Source organism: Passer domesticus, chromosome Z (assembly GCF_036417665.1).
Source record: "Passer domesticus isolate bPasDom1 chromosome Z, bPasDom1.hap1, whole genome shotgun sequence".
Taxonomy (NCBI): Eukaryota; Metazoa; Chordata; class Aves; order Passeriformes; family Passeridae; genus Passer; species Passer domesticus.
In genome coordinates, this window is record NC_087512.1 from 47,854,671 (window position 1) to 47,881,100 (window position 26,430).

General features: G+C 49.1%; 1 protein-coding gene and 2 long non-coding RNA genes across 8 annotated transcripts; 1 reads left to right on the plus strand and 2 right to left on the minus strand.

Annotated features, from left to right (window-relative positions):
* Window positions 1-3,181: 3,181 nt before the first annotated feature.
* On the minus strand, window positions 3,182-16,612 carry LOC135290644 (serine/threonine-protein kinase PAK 3-like). 6 transcript variants are annotated; one of them, XR_010353409.1, is made up of 8 exons: window positions 15,717-16,612; window positions 14,719-14,782; window positions 12,794-12,842; window positions 10,910-11,664; window positions 10,172-10,271; window positions 8,844-9,739; window positions 7,742-8,695; window positions 3,972-4,869 (listed from the first exon to the last, which is right to left on the minus strand). XR_010353409.1 is itself a non-coding variant. In XM_064404587.1 (4 exons), exons 1-4 carry the CDS (start codon window positions 15,952-15,954, stop codon window positions 11,548-11,550), a joined length of 468 nt encoding a protein of 155 aa, XP_064260657.1. In that variant the 5' UTR covers window positions 15,955-16,612; the 3' UTR covers window positions 11,063-11,547. The 6 variants fall into 6 exon arrangements, 2 of the variants coding, with proteins under 2 accessions (XP_064260657.1, XP_064260658.1); XR_010353410.1 differs by lacking the exon at window positions 15,717-16,612 and having other exon boundaries at window positions 14,719-15,423; XR_010353411.1 differs by lacking the exons at window positions 14,719-14,782; window positions 15,717-16,612 and having other exon boundaries at window positions 7,742-7,825; window positions 12,794-14,705.
* Window positions 16,613-16,618: 6 nt separating this feature from the next.
* On the minus strand, window positions 16,619-18,442 carry LOC135290645 (uncharacterized). Its single transcript, XR_010353413.1, has 3 exons — window positions 18,247-18,442; window positions 17,306-17,343; window positions 16,619-16,904 (listed from the first exon to the last, which is right to left on the minus strand). It is a non-coding gene; the product is annotated as an uncharacterized LOC135290645 (long non-coding RNA).
* Window positions 18,443-18,536: 94 nt separating this feature from the next.
* Window positions 18,537-24,142, plus strand: LOC135291109 (uncharacterized). Its single transcript, XR_010353976.1, has 3 exons — window positions 18,537-18,882; window positions 22,392-22,505; window positions 23,418-24,142. It is a non-coding gene; the product is annotated as an uncharacterized LOC135291109 (long non-coding RNA).
* Window positions 24,143-26,430: the final 2,288 nt, after the last annotated feature.

Here is a 26,430-nt window from a genome sequence, read left to right on the forward strand (position 1 = left end):
ACAGCCGCGGCGGGACTGTCCCGCAGCCCCGGCAGCCCGGCAGAGCCGGCACAGATCCTGGGCCCTGCCGGCAAAGCTGCCTTGCCCAAGGACAGCCCCTGTGCCAGCCGGGGCAGCTGCGCTGAGCAGCCCCAGCACGGGCAGGGCCCACGGCCACAGCCCACGCCAGCCTCAGCCCCACCCTGCCTCCCCGGCCCTGGGGCCTCACCCGGGCCCTCTCCAGGCTGGCAGCAGCAGGGCCTCGCTCACTGCTCCTGCTGCTGGCCCTCGGCTTCTCCCTGCTGGCTCCCGGCAGTCTCCAGCGGTCCTCGTGGTCTTCATTGCAGCTGTGGCAAAAGTGGAGGTTCTGGAATTGGTTCCAAGGCCTGGCAGAGCTGCAGTCCCGGAGCCCTCTGTGCTCCCTGCTGGCCCCTCCATCCCCTCAGCCCCGCCATGCTCTCGCCAAACCCCCAGCCCTCTTCAGCTTCTCCAGCCCCTCACAGTCCTCTCACCTCCCTCAGTCCCTTCTGACCCATCCCGTCCCCTTAGACCCGCCACCCCCTCAGCCTGTGCCACTTGCCTGTCACCTCAGTGCCACCATGGCCCTGGGCTGCCCCACAGCCCTCAGCCCCAGCAGCAGCTCAGGGTCACCGTCCCTTCAGCACCACCGCCCCCTCAGCCCCCTCAGCCCCCTCAGTCTCACCGTCCTTCAGCAGCTCCTCAGGGGACAGTGCCTGGGGCCACCGGCAGCTCCCAGCGCTCCAGGGACACCCGGGGCTGGAACTGCTGCTGCGCCCGGCCCGGCCGCCAGCTCGGACCCAGCCCAGGGAGAGGGGACACAGGGGGCACAGGGGGAAAAGCCAGAGGTGAAAAAGGCAGCTGAGGGGGAAAGAGGTAAAAATACTGCCTAGACCTACACTAACATCAATCTATCCATCTAAAAATCCATATAACTCTAACTACATATAGATGCAGATTTATAAATATAAAAATATTAAAAATATATTATTACTCTATATGTATATAAATGTAAATTTTAAAATCTATAAATGTAACTGCATGCACATAAATATAATTCTATCACATCAAAAACTATATATAGATTTAACTGTATAGATGTATATATATATATATATATATATGTCCTCTATAAACCTACAAATATAACTATGTGGATATATAAATAGGATTGTATAAATCAATAAATGTAACTACATGGATATATAAATAGAACTATGGAAATCTATAAATCTATGTATAAATGGAGGGATTCCACCTGCCCGATGGTCACAGGCTCTCCCTCCGATCCTTTTTCTCACGCAGGGCAGCCCTCCTGGCAAGGTAGATTAGGTGGAAATCTGAGAAGCAAAGGGAACACTGGGTCAATATTGGCCTCTGTGCATCTTTCCTCTTGGAAGTCACTGTCCTTGTGTCAAAGACTGTAAAAGATGGCCTGAAAGGCAGAGTCTCACTTGGCAATTTGAAGCCTGCTCTTTAAAGAGTCAGAATCCATCCAAGCGTTCAAAATTTCTGAAGTTTTGAAGAATCCCAATTAAGTCAAAACCCTTGCAGTGCAAAGGGCACCCATGAGAGCTGGAAACACAGGCAGCCCCAGCTGCCACAAAGAAGCCCAGCCTTGTTCTTTCTCTGTGCTGACAGAGAGACCTCAGTCCCCACTGAAATGGCTGAAGCTCAGGGCTGCTGGAAGCTGAGCTATGAATCAGCACCGTTCCCTGCCGTCTGCAACCTGCCCTCTGCAGTGAGCAACAGCTCCTCCAAAACAACCACCAGCTCTGGGATGAACAGCTGGGAGGGAAAGAACTTCCTAGCAGGCCTGCAGGCTGCAGCAGCTTTGCTCAAGCATGCAGATCCAAAGTGCTCTATCTCTCCTTTAGTTCTCACTAATTTGGGGTAATTTCAGGTTTTCCTTGAGCTACTGGATTTGTGACTGATGATTTGCTTGGCCTCAGAGCTTCTGCTGCTTGTATTTTTAATGTATCTCACTACACCTACCAGCAGACTGGTACAACATTGATTTAATGCTTGGAGACAAACAGCTCAGACTTCTACACTGACCTTTTCTTGTGGTTTTTTTCTCTCACTTCAAGAGTCACTCAGTGTTGCCTCCAGAGCACTGACACCCTACAGCAAATTTATCCACAGACTTCAGCACAAAACTGGGACACCCGAGTTGGTGACACAACTCCACAAGGTCAGCTTTATTCCCTCCTCCCTTGCCACAGCAGAGGACTCAGTGTCAGAGCCTCTGGAGAAGCGTGGAGGGCAGGGCTCGGGGAGATTGTGCCAGTGCAGGATTTGAACTAAAGGCACCAGGAAGCACCAGCCCTGCAGACAGGAGCTCAACTCTGCTCATCTCCCTTGCTGCCAGAGGCAGGCTCGGAGCAGCCATCTCACACCTCTCTAAACCAAGGGGGACTCTGTCCTTACCAAGCTCTTCGGGCTCCTGGGAATTGTTCCCGCACCTCCTGGTGCCAGGCAAAGCTCCTTCTGCTTCAGCTCTGTCCACAGGCTGCCCTCCTGAAGACTCAGGGGCAACATTAATATTCCCCTTGAAAGAGAAACAGAAAGGAAGAAACCCTTCTCACCAGTTACACCAAACACCTGGTCCAACAACTCCATGGCTCACACTCTTAATCCCTTGTTCCTAACAAGAACTCTGGGCCCCAAAGCCCTTCAAGAGTCAAAACAATTTCACTTCTCAAACACAGTCCAAAAGCTGTCAAAGCTGACAGTGTTGAACGTGGGGGTGACACTGAACACATGGAATGGCTGCTAAGGAAGGAGTCCTGGCACAGAGATTTGCTCCTCCTCCACAACCCTGAGCAAAGCAGTCTCATCCAGGCTGCAGCTTGGCAGGGACTGCGTGGGAGCACACATCTCTTCCCACAGAGCTGCCCAAGAGCAAGGTGACTGAGCTCTGCAACATGGACAGCAAGACTGGCCAGTTTGCCCAGCTGAGGATTTCCCAGATGGAGACTGGGCTGCAGGCACCAGGTTACCCAGAGGACAAGAAAGCTGCAGCTCCAGCCCAGCCCCACACACGGCTCTGGGAGCGCCCACACGCCCGGCAGGGCTCACACAGCAGCAGCAGCAGCTGCAGCCCAGCCCTGCTTTGCCTTGGCCTTCCCACCCAAAAGAGGCACAGCCTCTGCCATGTCCCTCCCTGCACGGGACACTTGGCAATTCTCCAAACACTCTTCTCTTCTTTCCCACCAAACAAAGCCTCTTAGAACCTGCAAAGCTTCCACTTCCTCACCACAAACACCCCTGCACGAGGGATTCTTCCCAGGAAAACAGGCACCCAAACCTGGCCAACACAGGCTCACACCTCTTCATCCTTATTCAGGGGGAGACTTTTTCATTCCCTCTTCTTTAGGAAGTCTTGTTTCACCAAGCAAATCTTTTCCTGTCCATTCACTGAGCTGAACTCAAGAAGCCTTTGCTTCTCAGCCATGCAACAACATTCACAAGCTCTCAGCTCCCAGCCCTTTTCTTCCCTGTCCAATGCAGTTACCTGAGCAGAGGGAGAAAACATCTCCTCCAGCGTCTCAAGCACCATGTCCAGATCTGGTGGTGGCAATTCCTCTTCCCCAGGAGTATTCCACAGCCAGCTGGGGGCTGTCCATGGTGCAAAACCAGCACTGCCAGCTGGAGCGCTGGGGCCTGAAGTGCCTGGGGTGGCTGCAAGAATCCAAACACATTGGTCAGGCTCCACAATGTGGCTTTGGGACACAGAGCTCTAGTGCTGCCTTGGATCAAACATCACAGGAAGCACAGAGCAACCTCAGTTCCAGAAATGTATTCAGACTTGCCAGGGGATTGGGGGAGTGAGTTCTCCTCTTAAAAAATATTTATCCTAATTCACATGTACACAGATTAAAGCATGGATTGTAAAAGGGATATAGACACACACACACATTTTATAATCACAGCCTTTTGCATCTTCCCAGCAGCTTTGGGATTTGGCTACATTTGGTTTCTCATCACAAAAGACCACAGAAAGTGGATTCACCCAGGAAGAGCCCAGATCTTCAGACACACATGCTGAAATTAAACTGTGAGTTTTTTCTAAAACCAGCCTTGTGGGTGAGGCTGTATTCTGCAGCTCCAACTCTTCTGGGGCAGGCAGAGCTCATTTCAGTGGTTTGGCTTGATTTTCAGGGCAGACAGTCTTAAAGCTCTGCAATATCCTCTCACCATCCTAGTCTGGCTTCATTCAAAGAAAGAGGGGAGTGCACCTAACACTGATGACTTGTTAGGCAATATCTTTTGCCTTGCCCTTGTACCCCTACAGAAGGGCTGTCTGGAAAATGCCCAGAACACCCTCCAAATCTGCAGCAAGGACAGGAAAAGCTGGCAGAAAATCCTTCTGTTTTCAAGATCCCTCTTCCTAGGCGACTTGACACTTTCTACCCGATTCTCGCTTGAGATCTACCCATGATAGAGCACTGCAGGAAAACTCTTTAAAGGGTCACTAACCAGGACCTGCTTGGAAAGCAAGGGTAGAAACTCTTTCCCTACCTGATGAACTGCAGGCTGGCAAATACTGCTCTGAAGATGTGCAGCTGCTTCCCTCTGGAGAGGCCATGGAAGGGCTGTGATGGTCTATGGGACGCAGAGAAACCATGAGCTCAGGGCGGCATCTGCAGTCTATGGGAACCAGCGGAATGATGAGCTCACGCTTGAGATGAAATTTGCTGGTGCCTGGTTCCTCTGATGAAACCCCAAGAAATCCAGATGAGGCAAAGACTTTCTTGGGAGATGTCAGGAAGAAGTCAGACTCCTGAGCACCTGCGCTTAGCCTGGAAGGGCCTGGAGGCAGCTGTAAACCCTCAGGTGAGGCAGCAGTGAGGTCCTGGTATGAGAGCACTGTGTAGCAGTGAGGGAAGAAGAAAGGAAGCAAAGAGAAGGCCGGGTCACTATTGGTCTTTGGGTGTGTTTCCTTTGGCAGCAACTGTACTTCTATCAGGAAAGACAAAAGCTCCCATCCTCCCAAACAGGGTGAGAAAGAAAAAAATCCCCACATGTTCTGGGGCTATTCAACTAACAATTCCTTGTCTAATTAGCTCTGCCCTATTTGTTCAACTGTCTGGGAAAACTGTCCCACTGCTGCTCCTTGGCAGAAGGCAACTGCCAGAAACCCAACTGCCCGGTGCTTTCTCCTCTGCTCTACAGGGACAGGAGGCTCCCTCCAGCTGCGCTTGACCGGGACAGGGCTCTGGGCCAGGCAAGGAGCAGCGCCAGCCACGGCGCACGGCTGGGCCAGCTGCAGCCGAGCGGGCCGGGCTGTGGTGAGCGCAGCCGCGGCGGGACCGTCCCGCAGCCCCGGCAGCCCGGCAGAGCCGGCACAGCGCCCGGGCCCTGCCGGCACAGCTGCCTTGCCCAAGGACAGCCCCTGTGCCAGCCGGGGCACAGTTTTGTTGTATCTTTGACCCCTACCCTTGAGGCATTCCAGACTATTAGGACTCTTAAGTCATTTCAGATGACTTTGCTGAGGAAGGCTGCTCTGCTGTCATTTTCTGAAACACAGTGAAATGCTCCCTCTCTGGGTGCCTGTTCCCTTCTCTGCCCCACAAGACAGCCAAAGTGAGCCCATTGCCAGCAGGAGGGGCGTGCACGTGGGGGATATCCTGGGGAGAGATGGCCAGCATGGAGCACTGCTATTGTGATGCCAAAATTCTGGTGGGGAGAAAGCTTCTTGTGGCTCATGTGCAAGCTGAGCTTCCTCTCCCCTTTCAAATCCTTTCAGAGTCTAGTGCTCTGTCAACAGTGCTTCATTTCCATGATGGAATTCTGAAGTCCTTTCCAAGAAGATTTGCCTGAAAGAGAACAGGTCTGGCTTGCAGGGCATTGCTCTGTAGGCCTTAGGAAGTCACTTGGTCTGCCCTCACCCACCTCCTGCCCAAAAAACACATGAAAGACCAAAGCTTTGCCAGCTGTGACAGTGCCCCAATGAGAAGGCAGTTAGGGGCAAAATAATGAGAATTATTTTGCTGCTGGCACATCAGGTACCAGTGGGTGAAAAAAGCCATCTGTCAATAGTTCAGCTGACAATTAGGGAGGGGAAGGTGCAAAGAAAGGAAGAGGTAGAAACATCAAAGGAATGAGAGGACTATGTACAGACGTTGAAGGTAGCAAGAAGAAAAAATCAAAAGTAATTGGATAAAATACTGAAAAAATTAAGCAAGGCTTCTCCTGGTGCTGGATGGTGCATTGAGGGATAGTGTAGGCAGATTTGGGTGCCCATCCCAAAGCCATCACCTGTTTTCCCTCTGCCCTGATGGGTCCAGGCAGGCTGTTGATCTGCATGGCCACTCCCAATCCAGAGTACTCTGCTCTTCATGAGAAGCTCCCCATAAGTTGTCTGGGTGTCATCCCTTGTGGCTTCTCTTCTCCTGAGGCTTGGTGTTGGTCGTTGTTTGTCTGATCTGTGGCTGTATGGTCAGTTCCTGGCCCCTGCCCTCCAGCACAAGCTCCCACGACTCCCCCTTTTTTGTTTGATTTATAATTAAATGTATAACAATCATAGTTAAAATAATAATTTTGTCTTAACTAAAAACAACACAACACTTAATAGACTTTAACTAAACTTGACAATTTAAATTAACAGGTGGGTTCATATTGCAGAGCACAGCTAAACAATAAGAGAATTTGATTTCCCTTCCCCCTTGCTTCTAAAGCCCTGAGACCCAGGTTGCTCCCTGCCACTCCATTCCCCCTCACTCACCCACAAAACAAGAGAACAGAAAATCAAAAGGACTTGTGGTGGCACCTTCCCCTGTGCCCTTCACCAAACACACAAATCAAAAGAAAAGCTTTGATGGAGGACTAGTGTCGGAACCCAGAGCATCTCTCTGGATGCCCTGGATGTCTCAGAGCCCTGGCAGGGGCTCAGAGACCCTGGCAGGAAGCCAAAGACACCTGAATGTGAGAAAATGAGAGAAATTCAGGCCTGAATGGTGAGGGGAAGATACTCACTTGATAAAACTTGAATTATAACGCACTGTACAGGGGGGTTTTATATGTTGTACAGGGGGGTTTTGAAATTCTGTACATGGGGGTCAGGGGTACTAAGATGGAGGAATTTGGGCATGTCCTGTCCTTCTTCTTTCTTCTCCTTGGCATCCACGTTCAGGATGATGTTGGCATGTGTGGATTGGTTCATAGGGAAAGTGCACTTGCCAACAAGGGCGAAAAGTATTGGAAATTAAAGGTAAATATCTTCTACGTAGTTTTCACTATAAAAGAGACAACCGCCCCATGGGCGGGAGAGAGTGCCCTTGGCTGTCTTGCTGATCAGACCTCGGCTGGACAGACAGAAAAACTTTGTAGATAAGGAACAATAAACTCAACTGAAGACCGAAAAGCAAGAGTCCAGACTCCTTCTTCGAGAGTGTGGCCTGCCCAGAACCACCTTTTCCCGTGCTGGGGCAGAGACCACTGGCAGCCGACCCCGGCAGACTGGCCTGTGGGGGAGCTTCTGGCAGGGCCAGGAACAGGTCTCCTGTGGGGGCAACAGAGTCGGTCCTCTGGCTGTTTTATTGTGAAATCTCATTGTAAGTTTGATCTCTAAAACATGAATTCCAACAAAAATGGGGAATGGCTAATACAGTAGGAAGGCAAGAGTAGGGCTGAGGGCTGTCAGAAAGTGGGTTAGGGTAGACTCCAGGGTGGCATGGCCAGTGCTGTCCTGGCAAGAGGACAGAAAAGAAGGGGAGATGGCAGATGACTGGTGGCTCACCTGTGCTCTTGAGCAGGTTCCATCTCCCATCCTCTCCTTCTCAGGGATAGTGGGTTCAGGGAAGTGAGGGGTACAACAGGAAAACTGGGAAAGGAAGTTTGTTAAATATTGTGCAACTAAATTTGAATTTAAATGTCATCAAATATACTGTCCGATACCACCGAACATCACACAGTAAATGATTTTCAATAATTTTCAATAATCACTGTATATTGAAATGAAAAACAGGACTCCATGGGAGAGGTTAAAGTTCTAGGGAACATTGTTCCAGGGCATAGCCCCAGGAAGTCCCCTAGCAGTGTCCACAGTGGCTCACACAGATCCAAACTGAACAAGTTTTCACTCCCTCATGTTGGCTTCAGTTCCCGTGGCAGAACTTGCCTTCCCACTGGACACTCACCTGTGCCTGATACTGTGGAGAAGCCTGGCTCCCTCCCCCTCTGCCCACAGCAACACAGACACTCCCAACCTTTCCCAAGAGCTGCAACACAACCACAGGCACAGGAGCATCCCCAGCAGTGACACCACTGCTCGGCTCCATTCTGTCCTGCTCTGCTCCTCTAGTCACAGCTGCAAGCCTGTATCTCCACAAGAGGTTGTGGCCTGGAGGCGATGAAGGAAGATGACCTTTGCTCACAAACAAACCATGTCACAAACCCCATCCATGGGTCTTCCCACATTGGAGAAACACCTGACCATTCAGAAGAAATTTAGAGCCTATTCACAAGGTGAGAACAAAGAGAAGTTCCAACACAGAGAAGATTTTATTTATTATAGAATTTATTCACTCTAAACAAACTACAAACTACAAGCTATAAGCTACAAACTAGAAACTACAAACAACAACAAAGGCCTCTTCCAGGGCTAGTATCTCCTGCCAGACATAAACTGCTGTGTGGCCATGATCAGAGGCATCAGGGTGGAGGTCGGCTTGGCTGATGTAACAAACGGATGCTGCCCAAAGAGAAAAAGAAGCAATGAACTTCTACTTTCCCCACAGGCTGAAACAGGCTTTCTCTGGCTACCAGAAAGATACAGAAAGGAGGGCATTCTGTGCAATGCTGTCTCAACATCCAGGACGTGCAGCCGCTTTGCCTTTTACCTGCAGAAGTTCCTGGGCAGACCAGCGCCTGTCCTCGTCCCTCTCCAGGCAGCAGTGCAGGAAGTCTCGCAGCCACGCCGACTGCTGCCTGGGCTTCTGCAGCTTCGGGGGGGCCCCGGTGCTTATCAGCTGTTGAACCTAGAGAAGAAGGAAATGCCACACTCTACCTGTCTCCTTCGCACCCCAAACTGCTCACACAGACCCCACTGGACAAGCTCCACTCTCCAGTGGCACTTTACTCCCTAGCCCTACTAAAACAACCCAAAGCCAGAGGCAGCCATAGCCAGTCCAGTATGCAAAGGCTCTTGCCTTGACCCCTGATTTCACTGGCTGCTGGAATTAGCAGCAGCTCCATCAGCAACAGCACACTTTGCTTCTCTGAGCACTGACACCACCTCTTCAGGCATTTTAAAAGAAGGACTTCCATCTCATTCTACTATTTCCAAGGATTATTCCACAAAATGCAGCTCAGCACTGCTCCCTGCTCCCTGAGGCAAAGCTTCTGCCAAGCAAAAGGCATCACGATTTTTTGGTGTTGTTCATGCACAAAAATGGCAAGGGGATGATCTGGCCAAGAAGCACAAGAGACTGTGCAGCCTGGAACCTATCATTTTCAGGTGTTGGCAAGCTTCCCAGGCAGAAGGATGGGAGCAGATTTTGTCAGGGTGACAGCAGTATCTGAGAGCAGCTGCAGCGTACCGTGCGGGAGGTTTTCATCAGGTACGGAGGCGCTCCTTCCACCATCTCGATCCCCACAATTCCAAAGGACCAGATGTCCACTTTGGGGCCATAGGGCTTCCTGGTGAAAATTTCTGGCGCCATCCAGTAAGTAGTCCCAACAGCTGATCTCCGTTTGCTCTGCTCAGCAGTGAGCTGAGCAGCAAGGCCAAAATCAGCTGAGGAGGAAAAACCACTCTGATCAAGCCAGCGTGAATTAGGAAAGCAAACAAAAGAAATCCCCACTGTACCAACGTCCAAGAAGGCAGTGTGGAACCCAGCTGTAAAGGGGCCATACAGCCATTCCTCAGCCTGCAGCCGAGGAAATACAGAATTGGCCACTTAGCAAAAGTCCCCAGTTTCAGGCAGTGGCTTTTAGTCCCTGAAGCTATTAGACTGAGACTGCCTTGCTTGGGAAGGGACACACACAACCCAAAGCCACTCCTGGGCCCTTCTTCCCAGCAACACCTCTCTGCACCTTGTGGCTGTGCTCTGTGCTTGCAGCAGGGCAGCCTGCACTGCCACAGGCCCCTCTGCAGGGAACTGGCAGCCACCCAAAGGCAGCCCCACACCGCAGCCCGCCACGGCTGAGCCTGGCCAGGAACACCCACCCAACTTGACAGATCCATCCAAGCCCAGGAGAATGTTGTGGCTTTTGATATCGCGGTGGATCACTTGCTTGGAGTGCAGGAAATCCAGGCCTTGCAGGCACTGAGAGAGGAAAAAGAAACACGAGCCTAAGTGGATTTCATCCCACAAGCAGGGAAGTGGCACATCTGAAACACTGACTTCCTGGGGGATGGTGAGCCATGGCAGGACAGGCTGCTGGCAAGGGCAAGAGCCTGCTGCTCCACCACGAGGACAGCAGTGCCTTTCTAAGTGAGGGTGTGTTTGCTTCTGAGAGAGAAGGGGCAGTTGTTCCTCTGGCCAGTGCCCGGCAAACACAGGCTGAAGGAGCCCTGCTGCAGTGGCTGTGCTCTCTCCAGCCAGACAGCAGTGGATGCCTTTGCAAACACCACTTTGGGTGCAAGGCTCTCCTTTGAGGCTGAGCTCTGGGAGAGTCCTGTGAGTATCTCTTTGTCTTTGCCCCCTGCTTCACTTTGCGCCACCATCACATTTGCCCTTACAGGGAAGGAATGCAGCACACACAGGCACCAGGGAAGTGTTTAGAGAGGCAAACACAAACACGCTAGAAGAAGGGCAGGGACACTGGCAGGCACTTCAGATGCTCTTGCTACTGCCAAGGACATAAGAGAAAGGCTTGGAAGATGAAATCTCTCCTCTCCTTATCACCCATTTGGAAGGACCATCCCGACCAAGCCATGGGAAGCAGAAGCGCCATCCCTTACCTCCCGAGAGACAGCTGCTATCTCTCCTTCTGCCATGTGAGTCTCCCTGATGACATCATGTAAAGAACCTCCGTCCATGTATTCCATCACAAGCCAGAGTTCCTCGTCCACCAGGTAGCTGAAAGGAGGAAACAACAGCATGGAGATTAAGGCATGCACTTACATGACCTGGTGGATTCTTGTTTTCTGTGTCTCTCTCAGAGGAACACAGGAGGAAGTGAGTAGTCATTCACTATGCTCTACAGGGTTTGAACTCTGTGCAGTGTAAAAGACAGCTCGGTATCCACACCAATGCAAGAGGCCAAGGGAAATACAATAGACAGTGCTTTGTTAGCACTTCAAACCTAGGGGAAATATCAAACCCCAAACCCAACAAAACAATGTGGAGAGAGGACAGGAACTTGGAGGCTGTTGGCTCAGTAAGACAGGGCCCAGTCCTGTCTTTGAAAGCGCCCTTCACACTAGGTATGCCAGGAAAGATTAATGCAGCCCGAATGCAATCTCCTTCCAAGATGCTGTAAATCAGCCCAGAAACAGGAATTAACAGCTCCATCCTCTTTTGCCAGCGCCCAAAGGAGTGGTTGAACCTCTGGCTTGCAGGATGTGAATGACCTTTCATGGCAGGACAGCAGAACCACTCACCTGTCTACATAGTTCACAAGGTTGGCATTCTTAGTGCCACGCATGACCTGGATTTCATTCAGGCACAGCTCACTGCTGCTCTCTTGCAGGAGACTAATTTTCTTGATGGCCACCTAAAACAACATGGAAAACCATGAACCAAAGAAGTGTGTGGCACACGTCCACAAGGCGAAGATGGAGACAGTGATTATGGGATGACCGTAGCCCAGCTGGGCTGGGCCAAACTGCCCTGTGACTGGACATCAGACTGCTTGCTTGGGCACCTCCCTGGACAGAGAGACAGATACCCTTTGCCTTGTAAACAGGGTCTAAGCTCTCCACCTCAAAGCTCTAACAACACTCACTGTGCCCACCGTCTTCCCCCAGAGCCTTACTTTATCATTCCCATTGTCATTGACACACCTCTTGCAAGCAGGAAGCCATTTTGTGCCAGTAAAAATGGAGCAAAAGTGCTGGGAAACCTTGGGCACTTCTAGGGGGCTTGATCATTCCTCCAGCAACCACTGGCATTCTCCATTGCACAACTACAAAGCAAACTCTTACAGACAGGACAGATACAATGCTGTCCTAAAATCATCCTGAGGGTTATTCCCCCTAAGAAATACAACCCTACTTATTTCACAGAAAAAATGCCATGATGATGAAACCATCATTAAGGACAAAATAGACAATCCTAGCACTTCCTCACTTCAGGAATTTGCATTTCATTCCACTAAAATACTTTACTTCACACCACTGATATTTGCAATTACTGCCTGACTGTAAAAAGAAATAACCCAAGCCTGGATCCTTCAGGGATGTACCCCAGGCTCTGAGCAGGGCTTAGGCCCTTGACAGACTCCTTGCAGACCTCTCTCTCTCTAAGTACAGATCCCAAGGGCAGCACTGCAGGTGGCTACAGAACTACCAGCACGATTCCCATGTATTGGCTAACAGCCGGAAATGAGAATTCAGGAACCCTGCAGCCCCAAAGAGCAGTGCCATGCTCTGAGACACCACCTGGGCACTTAGACCCAGCCAGCGTGGCCTCCTCTGAACGATACCGCTTGGCCTCCTTGCATCCCCTGGGGCAGCTGAGAAGGACAAAATCTGTCCCCACTGTATGTGGCAGGCAGTCACTGCTCTGCACTCCATTTGCCTTTGCAGCAAAGCTCTGCTGGCGACCCAAAGCTCAGCCACAGCTCACAGCAGAGGGGAGGGCACTCGAGAGCTGCAGAAGCTGCGGCGCTGCTTGACGCTTACCTCTTCTCCTGTGGCAGACTCCACTGCCATGCACACAGTGCCGAAACCCCTAGAAACAAAACAGCAGCAGAGAAAGATATCCTTTAGTCCCTGCAAGTGCAAAACACTGCAGTCCAACGGGAAAAAAGTCCTTGGGCAAACAGTAAGTGGAACACGACAGATTCTTCTCTGGGTCTTTTCTCCTTTTTCTTTTCTCTATCTGTGCATGTGTCTGATTCTTCCAGGAATTTACCAGTTGGGTCTTCTCACATCTCCCCTTGGAGTCTGTTTGCCAAACTCAAGCACCACCACTCAGGCCTTCTGAGAAGCCTGAAGCCCTGTAACAGCCATTGGAGGAAATCCTCTAGACACAGATTCCTTTTCCAGCTTGCAAGGAAAATAGTGTCCAGCCACAGCCAGAGCAGGCAAAGGCTTCCCTTGCTGCACACACAAATGGAGAAGTCTTCAAAACACAGGATCCTTAGACAGCTGTGCTCTGGGTCCAGAGCCGTTGGCAGCTGCTTCTCTTCAGTGCACCTGACACTGGAAGGACTCTACTTTTCTGGTGACTTCTTGTACATTTGGCTTCTGTTCTGGGGTGACATTATGATGCTTGCACCCCCAGTCACATGTTCTGTTTATGCTGGATGTTATATTCTGTGCCTCCAAGACTGGATCAGACAGTAGGTGTCAGGAGAAGAGGGAGCACAGAGTTTTGTTATCAACTGCACTCTGCCCCGCAGTCTGCTGGAACACGGAACTCCAGTATTGTTGTCTAGGCACAGTTGGGGTAGAGCACCACACTCCTTTTGCTTTTTAGTTAGTTAGTTAGTTTAGCTAGCTAAGGCAGTCTGAGTTTTCCCTTTACTGTTTTTCTTTCCCCTTTCTTGGAACCATTCGAACCTGCTCCAGACTGGGACCCGGCAAAACATCGAGAGCTCACACTTTGTAGCCCACCAGGGCCTACTCTGCAGCCTTTCCCAGCACTGGAGGGACAGATAACACAGTGACAAACCCCAGGAGAGACTTTCTGAACTTGCCATCTCTTCAGAGCAGCAAATGAGTTTTGACATCCAGTATTGTTCATTTTGTGTGCTGGGGAGTGCTTTGCCTGTTAAATAAACAACTTCTTTCCACTTATCTCCAAGGAAATTGTTCCCACACCGGCTGGGGGCAGTGGCCATGTGGGTTTCCTTTTGGGAGGGGCCCTGTCGGGAGGTTTCCTCCCAAAATTGCCCTAAACCAGGACACATGGTACAGAGAAAATGTTGCAAATCAATCCCATCTACAGTCAGCAGAGCTGGCTTTCAAGGGGAACAGCTTGGTGGATTCTTTGCAGCAAAGGCCTAACCCCACAGGATCCATGAGGGGTCTGCCATCAGGCAAATGATGCCTTTTCCTCTAGAGTGCATTGGCACTGGGCATTCCCCTGAAGCTTTGTCTTTTGCCACCTCAGTCACAAAAGAGAGGTGCTGCTTTCATTTCTGCTTTTGGCTTCTAGACTAGGTGGTGGTCATCCTGACCACTGAATCTTGTTTTCAGCAAAATACAGGAAAGAAATGTTACCGAGAGCTGCTTCCTGATAGCTAACTTGACCTTTGAGGCAATGGGGTTTCTCCTCCTTTCATTCCCACGTATTTTGTATTATTTTGAGACACTCAAAAATTATTTCTCCTACGAAAAGCGGCAAACAGGTGCAAACACACTTGAGGGACAGGAGATCTGCCAGGTGCTGCTCTTTGCTGCAGGAAAGACATTGTCAGCATCCCGGTGTCTCTGCCGTGCCTTTAGACCACAGCTATAAATGCTGGCCAGCACTGAGAGATCACCAGGCATCATCTTAACGCAGTGTCTGAGCAGCTTTGGAGATTGTCACTCCAGGGAGATGTGACACCAGCAAAATGCACAGCCCCTCCCTTTGAAGAAGGAACTGTGGCTGCACTCACCCTTTGCCAAGAGTTTCCACTTCTGTGTATTTCGCCTCAGGATCTCCCTTGCTCACCAGCATCTCTGTAAAAAGCCCAAGGAAAGATGCTCACTTCAAAAGAGATCACAAAGGCAGCCCCACTCTCTGGGACACTGGGCCCTCTCAACTCAGTCAGTCGGGAAACAACAACACCACCGCACCAGCACCACCTCAAAAACAGCAGCAGCAAGACAAGCAGCCCTGCAGCGCAGATGGCCTGCACTAAACTAAAAGTCTAAACTGCAATCTAAGCACATGGAGAAACAGTCAGAGGAGACAGGGATCAGAAAACTCTAACCAAGAGAAATGATTGTTTTCTAGAAACATTAAGGGCAGCAGGAAAAACAAAACCTTCCTGTTCTTGGCAATGAACACTCCGTGACATTCAACACAAGCTTTCATCCTTGCAAACATCAAAGGCATCTTGGGTTCTGGCATCAATTTTTATCATCAGCTGCTCTCTCCAGAACAGGAAGAATATTGCAAAGTGCTTCCAGCAGAGCCCAGATGTCCAGCTTTAAGCAGGACTTTGCCTAAACAATGCCCTTCAGCCTTTCAGGAGCAGCAGCTCATGTTATAAGCTACTGTGATGGCCTCAGGAATGAGGCCCCTCAGCCTTTAGGACAGGCTGAGTGCTGAAGATGACCTTGGCCGTGCCCACAGCAGCTGGGCCCCGCAGGAGCTCCTTGAGGCCTACTCATTCGCGAGGTCACAACCTCCTGCTCAGCCAGAAGCAAGCTCTGCTTGGCCTTTTGCCTACAGGGAAGCTCAGGCAAAGCCAAACCAGGCCGAGCTGCTCTCAGAGGCAGGAGCAACACCCCACTGATCCCTCACCACCTCAGGGCACAACAACAGGTCCTGTGTGGAGGCCTCAGGACCTGGCACTCAGCTGAGCAGGAGCAGGAGGTGGGACAGCTCATGCCGACACACGCACACACAAGGCACTGCTCCGGCACACAAGGATCACAAAGGACCTACTCAGCACGGCCAGGCACTTGTCCTCTGTGCTCTCTCGCTGCTGCTCTCTGCTGCCCGAGGAGCTAGTCGTGCTCCAGGTGCACGAGCTGCTCGTGCTTGAGCTTCCAGCCTGGGCACTGGAGCCTTCTTCCCAGCCTTCAGCTGCAGCTCCTGCAGCTGCCAGGACAGAGGAGGTGGAGCTCTGGGACAAGAAATGAATTTGGGTCACAAATGTGCCTGGCAGAGATGCCCCTCCCATCTCATTTCAAATGCACACCCCTAGGAAGATACTGCTGGCCACACCCAGGGCTCTTCACCTCCCAGCTTGTGCAGCTTGCTTCAACAGCTCAAGGCACAAAATCCCAAGGCTGCTTTTACATGACGGACAAAATGACACCAAAGACACTGCTACTCAAAGGGGGCACTTACTGGTGTTGTTTGCTCCAGCCCTGGGCTGACAGCAGGGCCAGGTTCATTGGCACCTTCCTCCTCTTCAGCCTCTTCCTCGGGTACAGAGGCAGCCAGAGCAGGTGCTGACGCTGCCCTTGTGCTCTGTGGACAGTCAGCAGCACGAGGGACAGGAAAGAACCTGTCATTCACAACCTTACCTATATTCAGCTACAGGCCCTGCTGCAGCTCAGCTCTTCCTTTAGCTACTGACAGCTGCTCTGTGGGGAGGGCCAGGTCCCTCCTGGGGACAGTGCCACCTCATATCCTGCAAGCTTTTGAACTGCATCTTTGCACTGCTCTCCTCACAGGGGACAGGGAGCCTGCACAGCCACTGGCCACCAAGGGCCTCACTTGTACCCCAGGAGCATCCAAAGACATCCTAATGCTACCTCTTGTCTCTTGCTAAGACAAATTCACAGCCCCTTTCAGAACAGTAGGAAGGTGCCTACTGCCTGCTGTTCAGATGTCTGAACAATCCAAGTTCCACTCCCCTTTTCCAAGCCTAACTGACTGGGGGAAGGGCTGGAAAGATTCCAGCCCTCAGCATCTTCAGCCAGGCACGGGAGGTGCTGTCTGATCAGAAACTTGCAGCTATGCTTTGCTCCAGCCACAGCACTACCCAGAGCTGCCACTTACTGATGCTGGATGCTCAGGCCCTGCAGTGGCAGCAGGTGCAGTTTGGGGAGCATCTTCCTCCTCTTTGGCCTTTTCCGCAGGAAGACACATAGCCAGAGGAGCCTCCGAGGTTGGTGTTGGGCTCTGCAGACAGACAGCAGCATGAGGGACACATGACCTTCTTTATATTCAGCTCTAGACCCAGATGCACTAAGGAGAAATCATCTGCAGAGAAATGGGATTCTAAGTTGCTCCAACTCAAGTAAAATGGGACAATTAGATGGGACTGCACTCTCTTGTGCAGGAGAAATTCCATCATAGCTTAAAGCACCAAGCAACCCCACTTCCAGCTGCTTAAAAGCTCTGAAAAGGAACTGCAGAAAACAGCCCAGGCTCCTCCTGCTGCTGCTGCTCTTGCTGCAAAGAGTCTGGACTGTACTTTCATTCATGCAACCAGGCTGGCACTGGACTGCAACAGGCCCAGCTCACAGCTTGCTCCACAATTGTCAAATGCTCTCAAGGCCAGAGGCTCCTTTCCCACTCACCCAAAGACTGGATTCTCTCCAGGCATGGCTGATGTGACCTGCAACACACAAGGGAAAAACAACCAGATGCTGAAAGAAAACTGCCTGTGCTGGGCAAGCCCACCAAAAAGTCAACCCAAAGACAGAGCATTCTGCTTTCACTACATCACTCCAGCTGCAACCCCTGTGTCACAGAGCAAGCACATCAACAGCACAAAATACTGCCTGATGTCTACCTTTTGTCCTCTTTGGCCACTCAACCCATAGAAACCTGGGACTGAGAAAGTCCCAGTGGTTCTGTAACAGTCATTGCTTCTGCCCCACCCAGCAGGAGCTACAGCTCCTCCTTTTCCTGTGCTTCAGTTTTCTCAGGAGATTGCATGCAGCAATTGCCATGAGCCCACTGAAAAGCTTTCCCCAGAAAAGCTTCACCCAAGTGCCCCTTAGCCATGGTGGCAGTTCTATTGTGACACAGCACGGGAACAGCTCCTGTGTTCAGGAGCATACAAGAACTCCTCTGAAATGTCTATCTCAGAGGCCTTTTCCGAGCTGATTCTGTAATTTCTTTACAGAACAAATGGCTCTTTTAATGTGCAGGAAGTGTCAAGTTCCACAGGCACATGCTGGGATGAGGGAATGCAGAGAAGACTTGAACTGAGGGACTTCCCCTCAGTCCTGGAGAGCAGTGCACAGCTTTTACAAGGACTCCTGACAAGCTCTCCCACTCTTCCTATCTTGGAAGTTGTCTTCCTTGAGCCAGCAAACTGAGGGGACTCCAGACTCCATTGCCACAGGCTGTGCCATGGGAGAAGCGGAACCCCTGCAGGCCACATTACAAATGCTGCCCACTCCCCGCTGGCTAGAGACACCCCCTTCTTGGCTGGAGCTGTTGACAGTGGCTTTACCCAACCAAAGGCCTCCTGGTGGCACTTTGGTTTCCATATGCTGCAATATCTACTTACGTGCCAGGTGGGTGAGAAAGTACCCAGAATAAGCCACGGAAAAAGCTGTGCAAACTGCAGCACACACTCCCTCCATGGCTTGAGCAGCGCTGCTCAAGTCTGCAGCAGACAACGCCTGTGGGGAAAAGCAAAAATACTCAGAGTCCTGCTGGCAGAGACCTCGTTGATCAGCAGGTTCCGCCCGCAGTGAGCGTGCCACAGAGCTGCTCTGCACACTGAGCCCTTCCAGGCCTCGGCACAACAACTTTGCCTTGACAACGCCGGGATGCGGCCGCTGACATCACAATAGCGGCCGCCCTAGGCTGGATTGTGAATTCATGCACAGAACCAGACCTTCTCTACACCTAATGCCAAAAAAAGCCTGCAAAGTTCTCCTCTGTTACAAAGCAACACACAAAGCCCTCCTAGTCCATCACCTGTTGCTCAAGGCATCTAAGAGTAGAAACACACTGAGCCCCTGGAGCCCACACTGAGAAGCTGAGCACTGAGAAGGGACCAGGATGTGAGGAACCACATTAGTGGTCTTTGGCCGCTATTTCTGCTGAGCAAAAACCAGAAGGCTTATTCCTTTGTTCTAGAAATCAGAAAACAAGGAGAAGAAGCACTGCTTTAATTACATTTAGTGGTTTCTCCTAGGTACAGAGACATGGTCATGGATCTTTATATATATATATATATATATACACATATATATATATATATGTATGTATATATGTATGTATGTATATTATATTATTGAATACTATATATTCAAAACATTTTACATCATAGCCATGGGTGTGATTTCAGCAGGGAAATGCCATGACAGAAAATGCAAGGAGGATTGTTCTGTCTGACTCACTCTAGCAGGGAGGCCTTGGGACCAAAGCACCACCCCATTTTTTCCCCCATTTTTGTCCTTCCACAGTATTTGTTAGGAGATGGGGCTGAGATAGGTGGCATGGAAATGACAGCTCTGACACACAGCTGAAACCATCAGGGCCAGGGTGGCATGTGGGACTGTTTTTCTGCTCCAGCAGAACAAGGCAAGCCACAGTGGTGACACTGATCCCAAGTGAGTCCAGCCAAGCCAAGTGGAGCCCAGCAGGGTGGTAGGAAGAGGCAGCGAAGCGGCAGATCCCATTCCCACACACATGCCCAGCGTGGCAGACTGATGGCAGCGGCAGTGCCAAACAGAGCTCTGCAGGGACAGAGAGACACCCATCACCATCACCACTGCCACCATCCCTGCTGCAGAGAGGGAGCAGGAAACTGCCACTGCAGGTGCACAGCTGCTCCAGGCAGCACCAGCAGCCCCCATCTACCATCAGAACCATTCTGTAAGCCCTCGCCATCCTGTCTTTGTTTCAGCAGCCCCATGTGACACTTCACCTTTGTTGCATAAGCCAGTACCCCTTTTGCACAATTTTCTTCTTATTGTTGTGCACTGCTTTTTATTTCCTCACTACACTGTAACTCTAATAATTTTAACCTCTCATCGATTGTTTTCTCCATTGTCCCTTTCCATTGTCATGGAGAAGGGGAGAGAGGAGAGGCTTTACAAGGACCACCTCAAGAAGAGGACATAGAATGGAGGGAATGCCTTAGAAAGTATAAACAACCCTCATGCAGCCGCTTTTGGAAGGAATAGATGTCCAAGTTTCTTAAGATCCAGTTGCAAATCTGTGGAGTCTTGACAGCCAAGAAGCACAGGAACCTGGACACCTTGCTGTGAGGGACTAGAAGAGAGTGCTGGCTCAACACTTTTCAGGGGCTTGTATGTAGGGAAAGGGGCAGATCAAGCCTTGCTCTGGTGAGGCGATGCCCCACTCGGCACGCCCCACACCCCCAGGCCTGTATCCCAGCCCAGCAGTGGCCGCTGATCCCTGGCACACCAGAGGCAATGCTCCACACCTGTGTCTGGAGCCCCTAACCCAGCTCCTAAATGGCCAAGTGAGTGGGAGCCCCATGTGGGGGAAGGCCCCAGGAGAGCCAAAGGCTATTTACCTTGGGATATGTGGCCACCACATGTCTTGACCCTACCTCCTCTTGGAATTTCTATCAGCTGAACACCACTGGAACCTGGAGTGATAGCTATGTTGGTTCTTTTCTGTCATTCTCTCTTTCTCTTTCTTCTCCCTTTTCCCTCCTCTCAGAGTTTTGAATAATTTAAAATCTAACAGGTTTAATAATCTAAATGTAAATTAACTTGCAGAGATTATAAATTGAATGGGCTAAGTTAATCCTTCATGGAATGTTTTATGTTGATTGAATCCTGCTCTAAATTATTTTTGCCTTTAAAGTTCTCTGATTTTCAAACGTTGCCAGTCAAGGGTTTTTATGTTATTCCGAACTCTTGAGAACATCTCGTCGGTATTTCTCCTGCTTTTCTAACTTAGAGTACATGAACAAGTTGAAGTCCTTTTAAAGTATCTCACAGAGCAACATTTTTGGATGCTTGCATTTTAATTGGCACAGCAAGCCAGGTACTCTTGAGGTGACTTGGGCCTTTTATACAGCATTAACTGTTCATGACATAACAAAGGAGAAATAAATTTTCAGTCAAAGCTGCTCTTTTCTGGCAGAAAAGTAATAGAATCCCACGCAGAAACTGATCTGAACTGCTCTCCACTGCCGCACTTGCTAAAAGCTTATATAGAAAGCTTGTCCAGCCCTAAAGAGAGATGGGGATGGAGAGGAACTAGCACCATCCACAGTTACTTGTGGAGAAACATGAAATTTGGTAGAAGAAAATTAAAAACTCCCAGTAAAGGACCATGCGTGGTATCCATATGCATGGAGGTTTGACTCAGAGCTGTATGGTGCCCATCAGCTGCAAAGTGCCTCAGAGCCTGAAACAATAGCCAGCCTGAGGCCAGAGCAGGAATTGAATGGCAGGATGAAGCCAGCCCCCAAACCATGAGAAATCAGTTAAACATGTTCCTCCAAAGCCAGAGAGGTTTAGAGTTGCAATTTAACAGTGCTGGGGAAGGTCTGGAAGCAGTGTTTTCCAGACTCCAGGAACAGCAGGGCGTTCCTGACTGCAAGGTCAGCCCTGCAGCCCTTGGGAGGGCTTTAATGCCTCAAAGTCCAACCCCGCCCCTCACTCTAAACTCCGCCAGCCCCTATAAAATACAGAGGTAGGATGCCCCGAAGATGATGTCATCTTCCTCTGCTCCCTGGAGGAGAGGTTCGGCTCTGCAAAGCCAATCTTCTTCCCTCCTCATCCCAAGCCCTGCTCACTGATAAAGAAGGAATTCCCTTATCAGGATGCAGTGTCTGGCAGTGATACCTCATTCTGCAACAGAAGTGGTTGAACTACACGGGAAAATAAGCAATGATTGCAATGAAAGGGAAATGGAGAATGTTTTGCGAATTTGGATTTGGGGGAATGAAATAGAACTTTTGGAGAAGGAAGCACATGGTGAAAATTCCTAGTCTTTTGCCCGGAGAACAACCTGTGATGTGACAAGTTTGGACCCCTTGCAGGGGAGAGAACCCCAAGCAATGCATGAGAAAGAGCTGAAGCCCGTTGACCTTCGTCTGTGTTGTTGTAAGTTATTTCAACATTTAAGGATCAAAACTGAGAAAACAAAATCTTGGCACCACCTCCAAAAAGTTATGGTTGTTGATAGAAGGTGGTGGATTGAAATATCCCAAGAGGCTCTCTGGAAAGAAAATGGGGATTAAATGGGGATTCGGTTTCCCCGGATTCTTAAGGAAGCTTTGCAAACTGCTCCTGCCCTGCCTCCTTCTGGCAGCCCTGGCTATTGAGCCTTGTCTGCCACCAGAGGCTGGAGGCCGAAATGCTGCTGCTAGAGCATCTGTAACCCTTAGGAGAAAATGCTTTTATCATCATGCAAGTTTGTTGTTTTGGTCTCACTAATAAGCCTGAATGTTCAAGAATGTCCTCACTACTCAGGAGACTGGGTGTACATCCAGACCCAGAAAGGAGAGCCACTTAACCAGAAGTGGAAAGGACTTTTGATCCCATGGCTGTGAGATTTACAGCTGGACACTCCTAAATTATGTGATTAAAGTTAGCACTGGACACATGGAATTGTATTGGACAGTACAGTAAATGTAACTCTGCTGCAGATAAAGCTGCAATGGAACATTTCTAAAGTGAAAAACATTAAATGGTTTCTCTTTCTGCCCATTTCCAGAGCAGTGTCCCTGGTATGGCAGCATGGCTGTTTGTTCCTGAATTAGTCAACCATCCTAGCAGGACCTTGTAGCTAATGACTACAATAGCAAGTATGGCTTTGAGTGCCACAGAGGTAAGAGACCAAGAAAGAAAACAGAGCCATGTCTGTAGGAGTGTGCACCCTAATGGCAGAGTGGCAAAACTAGCCTTTGTCCCCGAAAAAAGGAAAGAAGGCCAAACGTTTCTCTCAAGGATTAGGTGAAAAGCCACCTCATGGGACCTCAGGGACTTTACCAAATACTTGAGGACATCTAATTGGATAGAAGCCAAAAAGTCCTGCTTGATCCATCAGGGAGAAAAAGAAGAGAAAAGAGCTAAGTGCTTTTGTAAGGTGTTTTTACCAGGAGCAGACCTCTGCACCTGGCTCGAGTTTTTCTCTTTGTTATTATGCCTTTTATTAAACCTTTTTGTTTCTAACACTGCAGCAGAAGTCATCCTGCTAATTTTATGCCCCCAAAGTAATACATAAGCTGTCCTTGGCTGTATTATATTTCTTTTGAGGGCTTATGAGACCTGGCTAAGAAAAAGAAACATAATAGAGCAGAGCTGGGCAGCCGCTGGGGGTACTACAGTGCACTCACAGCCACCTGCCAACGCAGCTAGCCAAAACTAAAACAAGCAAACAGAAGCAAAACCAAACAGACCAACCCTCAAATAATTTTTAAAAATTAAAAAAAAAACAAAAAAAAAAAAACCAACCAAAAACCCAAACAATACAGGTGCTTGGCCTAATGGCCTGGTTACTAATAACATAAGAAAACAACTATTAAAGATGACACCTGGGACACCAGCTGGCCAGAGCCAATTCCCAGCTATCCTATAACTTGCCTTTCTGTGCAAACACAGAGGTTTCAGTTGCCCACCTTTCAGAGAGAGGAGCCTGCCAGACCAGGTTGAACACTCAGCAATGTCTACTTGAATGATCTGAAGCTTTCAATCCAGAAGCCCAAGCTTATGAAGTGCAATTCTTCCTTTAATTTCCTAGATTCAAAACTGATTCTTCAGACCTACGCATGAGGCAGTTCTCCAGATCTATTGAGGACATGGAATGGTTTGGAAACCAAACTAAGGAACAAGGAACAAACCCAGTCTTTATAGGACCAGGGAGAAAATGCTAAGAGGAAAAAGAGCAATTGTGGTTTTATTCCATCATTATTAGCTATAACTTGCAATTGCTGTGGGGTAGTTCAGAGTTTATTCAGGTTGACAACTTGAGTGAAAAGTTTATTTCATTCCTGAAGCTGCAGACTTGAAATGCTTCGAGTTCTTACATCCCAGGGGAATCCCGTATGCAAAATACTTGAAAATACATTTTTTATCAGAAAGAAAAAGAGATTTAAGCATTGTTGCAAGTGTTTTATATATTCATAGAAATCTCAAACTACTAGGTTAATTCCTGAGACTATTTTTACCTTTTGCACTTGTGCTTATTGTTGTCTGATTCCATATTCTCTTACTGCTTGTAACCCACACTAATCCTATCTCACTGCATGCAATAATAAAGCAAAGAATTACCTAAGGGATGAAAAGAACGCATTCCTCACTGTCTTGCATAAGGATGAAAACAGAACATTTCAGGGACTTCAACAACTCATTTCTCTGAATAGGAGCAAAGAAATAAAAGGCAGCAAGCTTTAACCACTCCACAAATTCCAGCTCAAGTAAGAAGCTCACAAAGGGCACTAAGGCAGGGAGACATGTGGACACGTGCACACCATCACCTCATCTGCAAAAATGGACCTGTTTCACAGCACCAGCCAGTTCATAGAGCCAAACTCCTTCCCCAGCCCCATGGGAAAGCAGTGTCAAGGCACAGGAACTGGGAAGTGTCCCAGGGTGCAGAGATAATGCTGGCAGCATTTGTGCCAGCAGTACTGGCTCAGACACACTGAAGTTCAGCTGATGCTGTGCAGCAGTCTCTTCACACTGCTAAGTTTCATGGGGCTGGCTGTATTTTTCACAACAGCCACTTCGGTACAGGACGGGTGTAGTGAAAAGTTCTGGAGTTCTGTTTCCACTCTCGTAAATTCCTATTTCTCTTCTTCTTTAAGACACCCACAACTTGAGAGACCTCAGGAGGCAACATTGAATTGCAAGCAGTTCCCAAAGTGAGCTTGTAAAATATGCTCTAGGTTTACATTATGTACTATGGGGATTTCAAAACTCTCTCTTTCAAAAACTGTTATTTTTCCAGTTAAAAATGCCTGTCAATTAAAAAGCTTAAACTTGGCCAGTTTTAACTACAGAGGAGAATACTCTCTGTCCCAGACCACCATCCAAACACACCCTTGCTTGGATACAGCTCTTGGACCTTTTGGGTAGCTTGACTACAGAATTCAAACATCCAACAACAGGGGTACAAATACAAACCCTTATGCAACCATCTGGAAGCAACTAGGAAGTTGTTGGGTTGTTCTCATTCTGGAGGAAGAATTTACACAGCAGTAATAGAAATCACCTTTCTCCAGAAGCAGCTCTCACAGCTAGCACACTTAAGACTGCAGCACAAGCAGTTCCTAGGTGTGGAAGCTAATTGTTACATGCCACAAATAGCATGTGGAACTGCTGCAGGAAAACACCACAGACACATTTTCTTCTCTTTTTCCTTCAGTTCCAAAGAGAGCCATAAAATCTGGCTGGCTCCCTGGGGAGCTGTGTTAACACTAAAAACACTGACCAGCAGAAATGATTGCAATCACACCACTACAATCTTCCATGGAGGAGGGCAAGTGTATGGTCAAATTTGCCCCGAATTCTCATCATGTCCATCTACTCTGGATACCCTTACTTGGGATTTTTGTTTCTCAGCCATCACAGAACTGAGAACTGAGAAAAAGAGAAAAAAACAAGAACAGTCCTTGGGTAAGGGCAATACTGGACTGTCAGGAACTAAAAATAGTTGATAGCATCTGTATCAGGCATTGTTTTTTTACTCTCTACCAGTGTCCATTTCAGGTATCCTGATAGCATGATTTAGGATTTTGCAGCTAAATACAATGGGCTGCAATTGGAGAGGCCTACAAAAAATAAAACCTTATCAGACTGGTTTCTCCCCTAGGTGACAGGTGCAAAGTAGAAAATGGAAGGGCCTAGAGATAATTTTAGAAACATGCAGTATTTGCATCAGGTTCCAAGGGCATAGAGATATTGGAGCAGCAAGAAAATGCTCCCAGAAATGTTTTTCTAGCCTGAAGAGACCAGCCAGCCACAGGAACAGGAGAGAGCCACTTCTTTTAGAAATGTGTACATTACTGAATGCAAGATCCATTGGGCCTTTCAGCTTCTGTTTGCAACAAAAAGGAAGATATTAACTTGTGTTTATGACGACTGTAATTGGACTTCAATGTTGTTGAGACACTCTCAGAGCAAAATACAAAGAAACTACATTCCATGTCAGTAAACCCAGCATTTAGAGTAGCAACTAAATAGTCCTATCTCAGAGTTAAATGTTCAATTCTTCATAAATGCAGTACCAAAACCAGTTAAATCCCACCTACACCCCAGACATCCACCTATACCTGCTTGTGTAAATAGTATTTTCCACTCCACTCCCTGGCCCTTCTCTCACCACAGTCCTCAAGCCCTCAACCAGGCACAAGCCAACTTCTCACCTGGCTGTTAGTAATTACCAAGCACCTGTTGGTAATTACCTGAGCACCTGCCCCACCCACAGCAGCTGTGCAGGGCCCTGACTGCTGGGAGAACAGGCTTGAAATGCAGACCCCAACCCCCAACCCAAAAAAAAAAAAAAAAAAAAAAAATTACAACCTTTCTGAACAATTTCAGACCAGTAAAAGATCAGGACATAGAGAGACTTGTTTATTCCCTTCAGGCCAATCAAGAAAAATTTTATATCCTTCTCTGTGAAGGGAAGTCATGGCTTTTTTTTGAAGCAGAAGCATGTTTTATCAGCCCACTTTCCTTCCTCGTTTGTCCCTGCTCCCCAGGAGGCCACTCACTAGGCATATCTAGAAATACCTGTGTCTGAAAACACATCT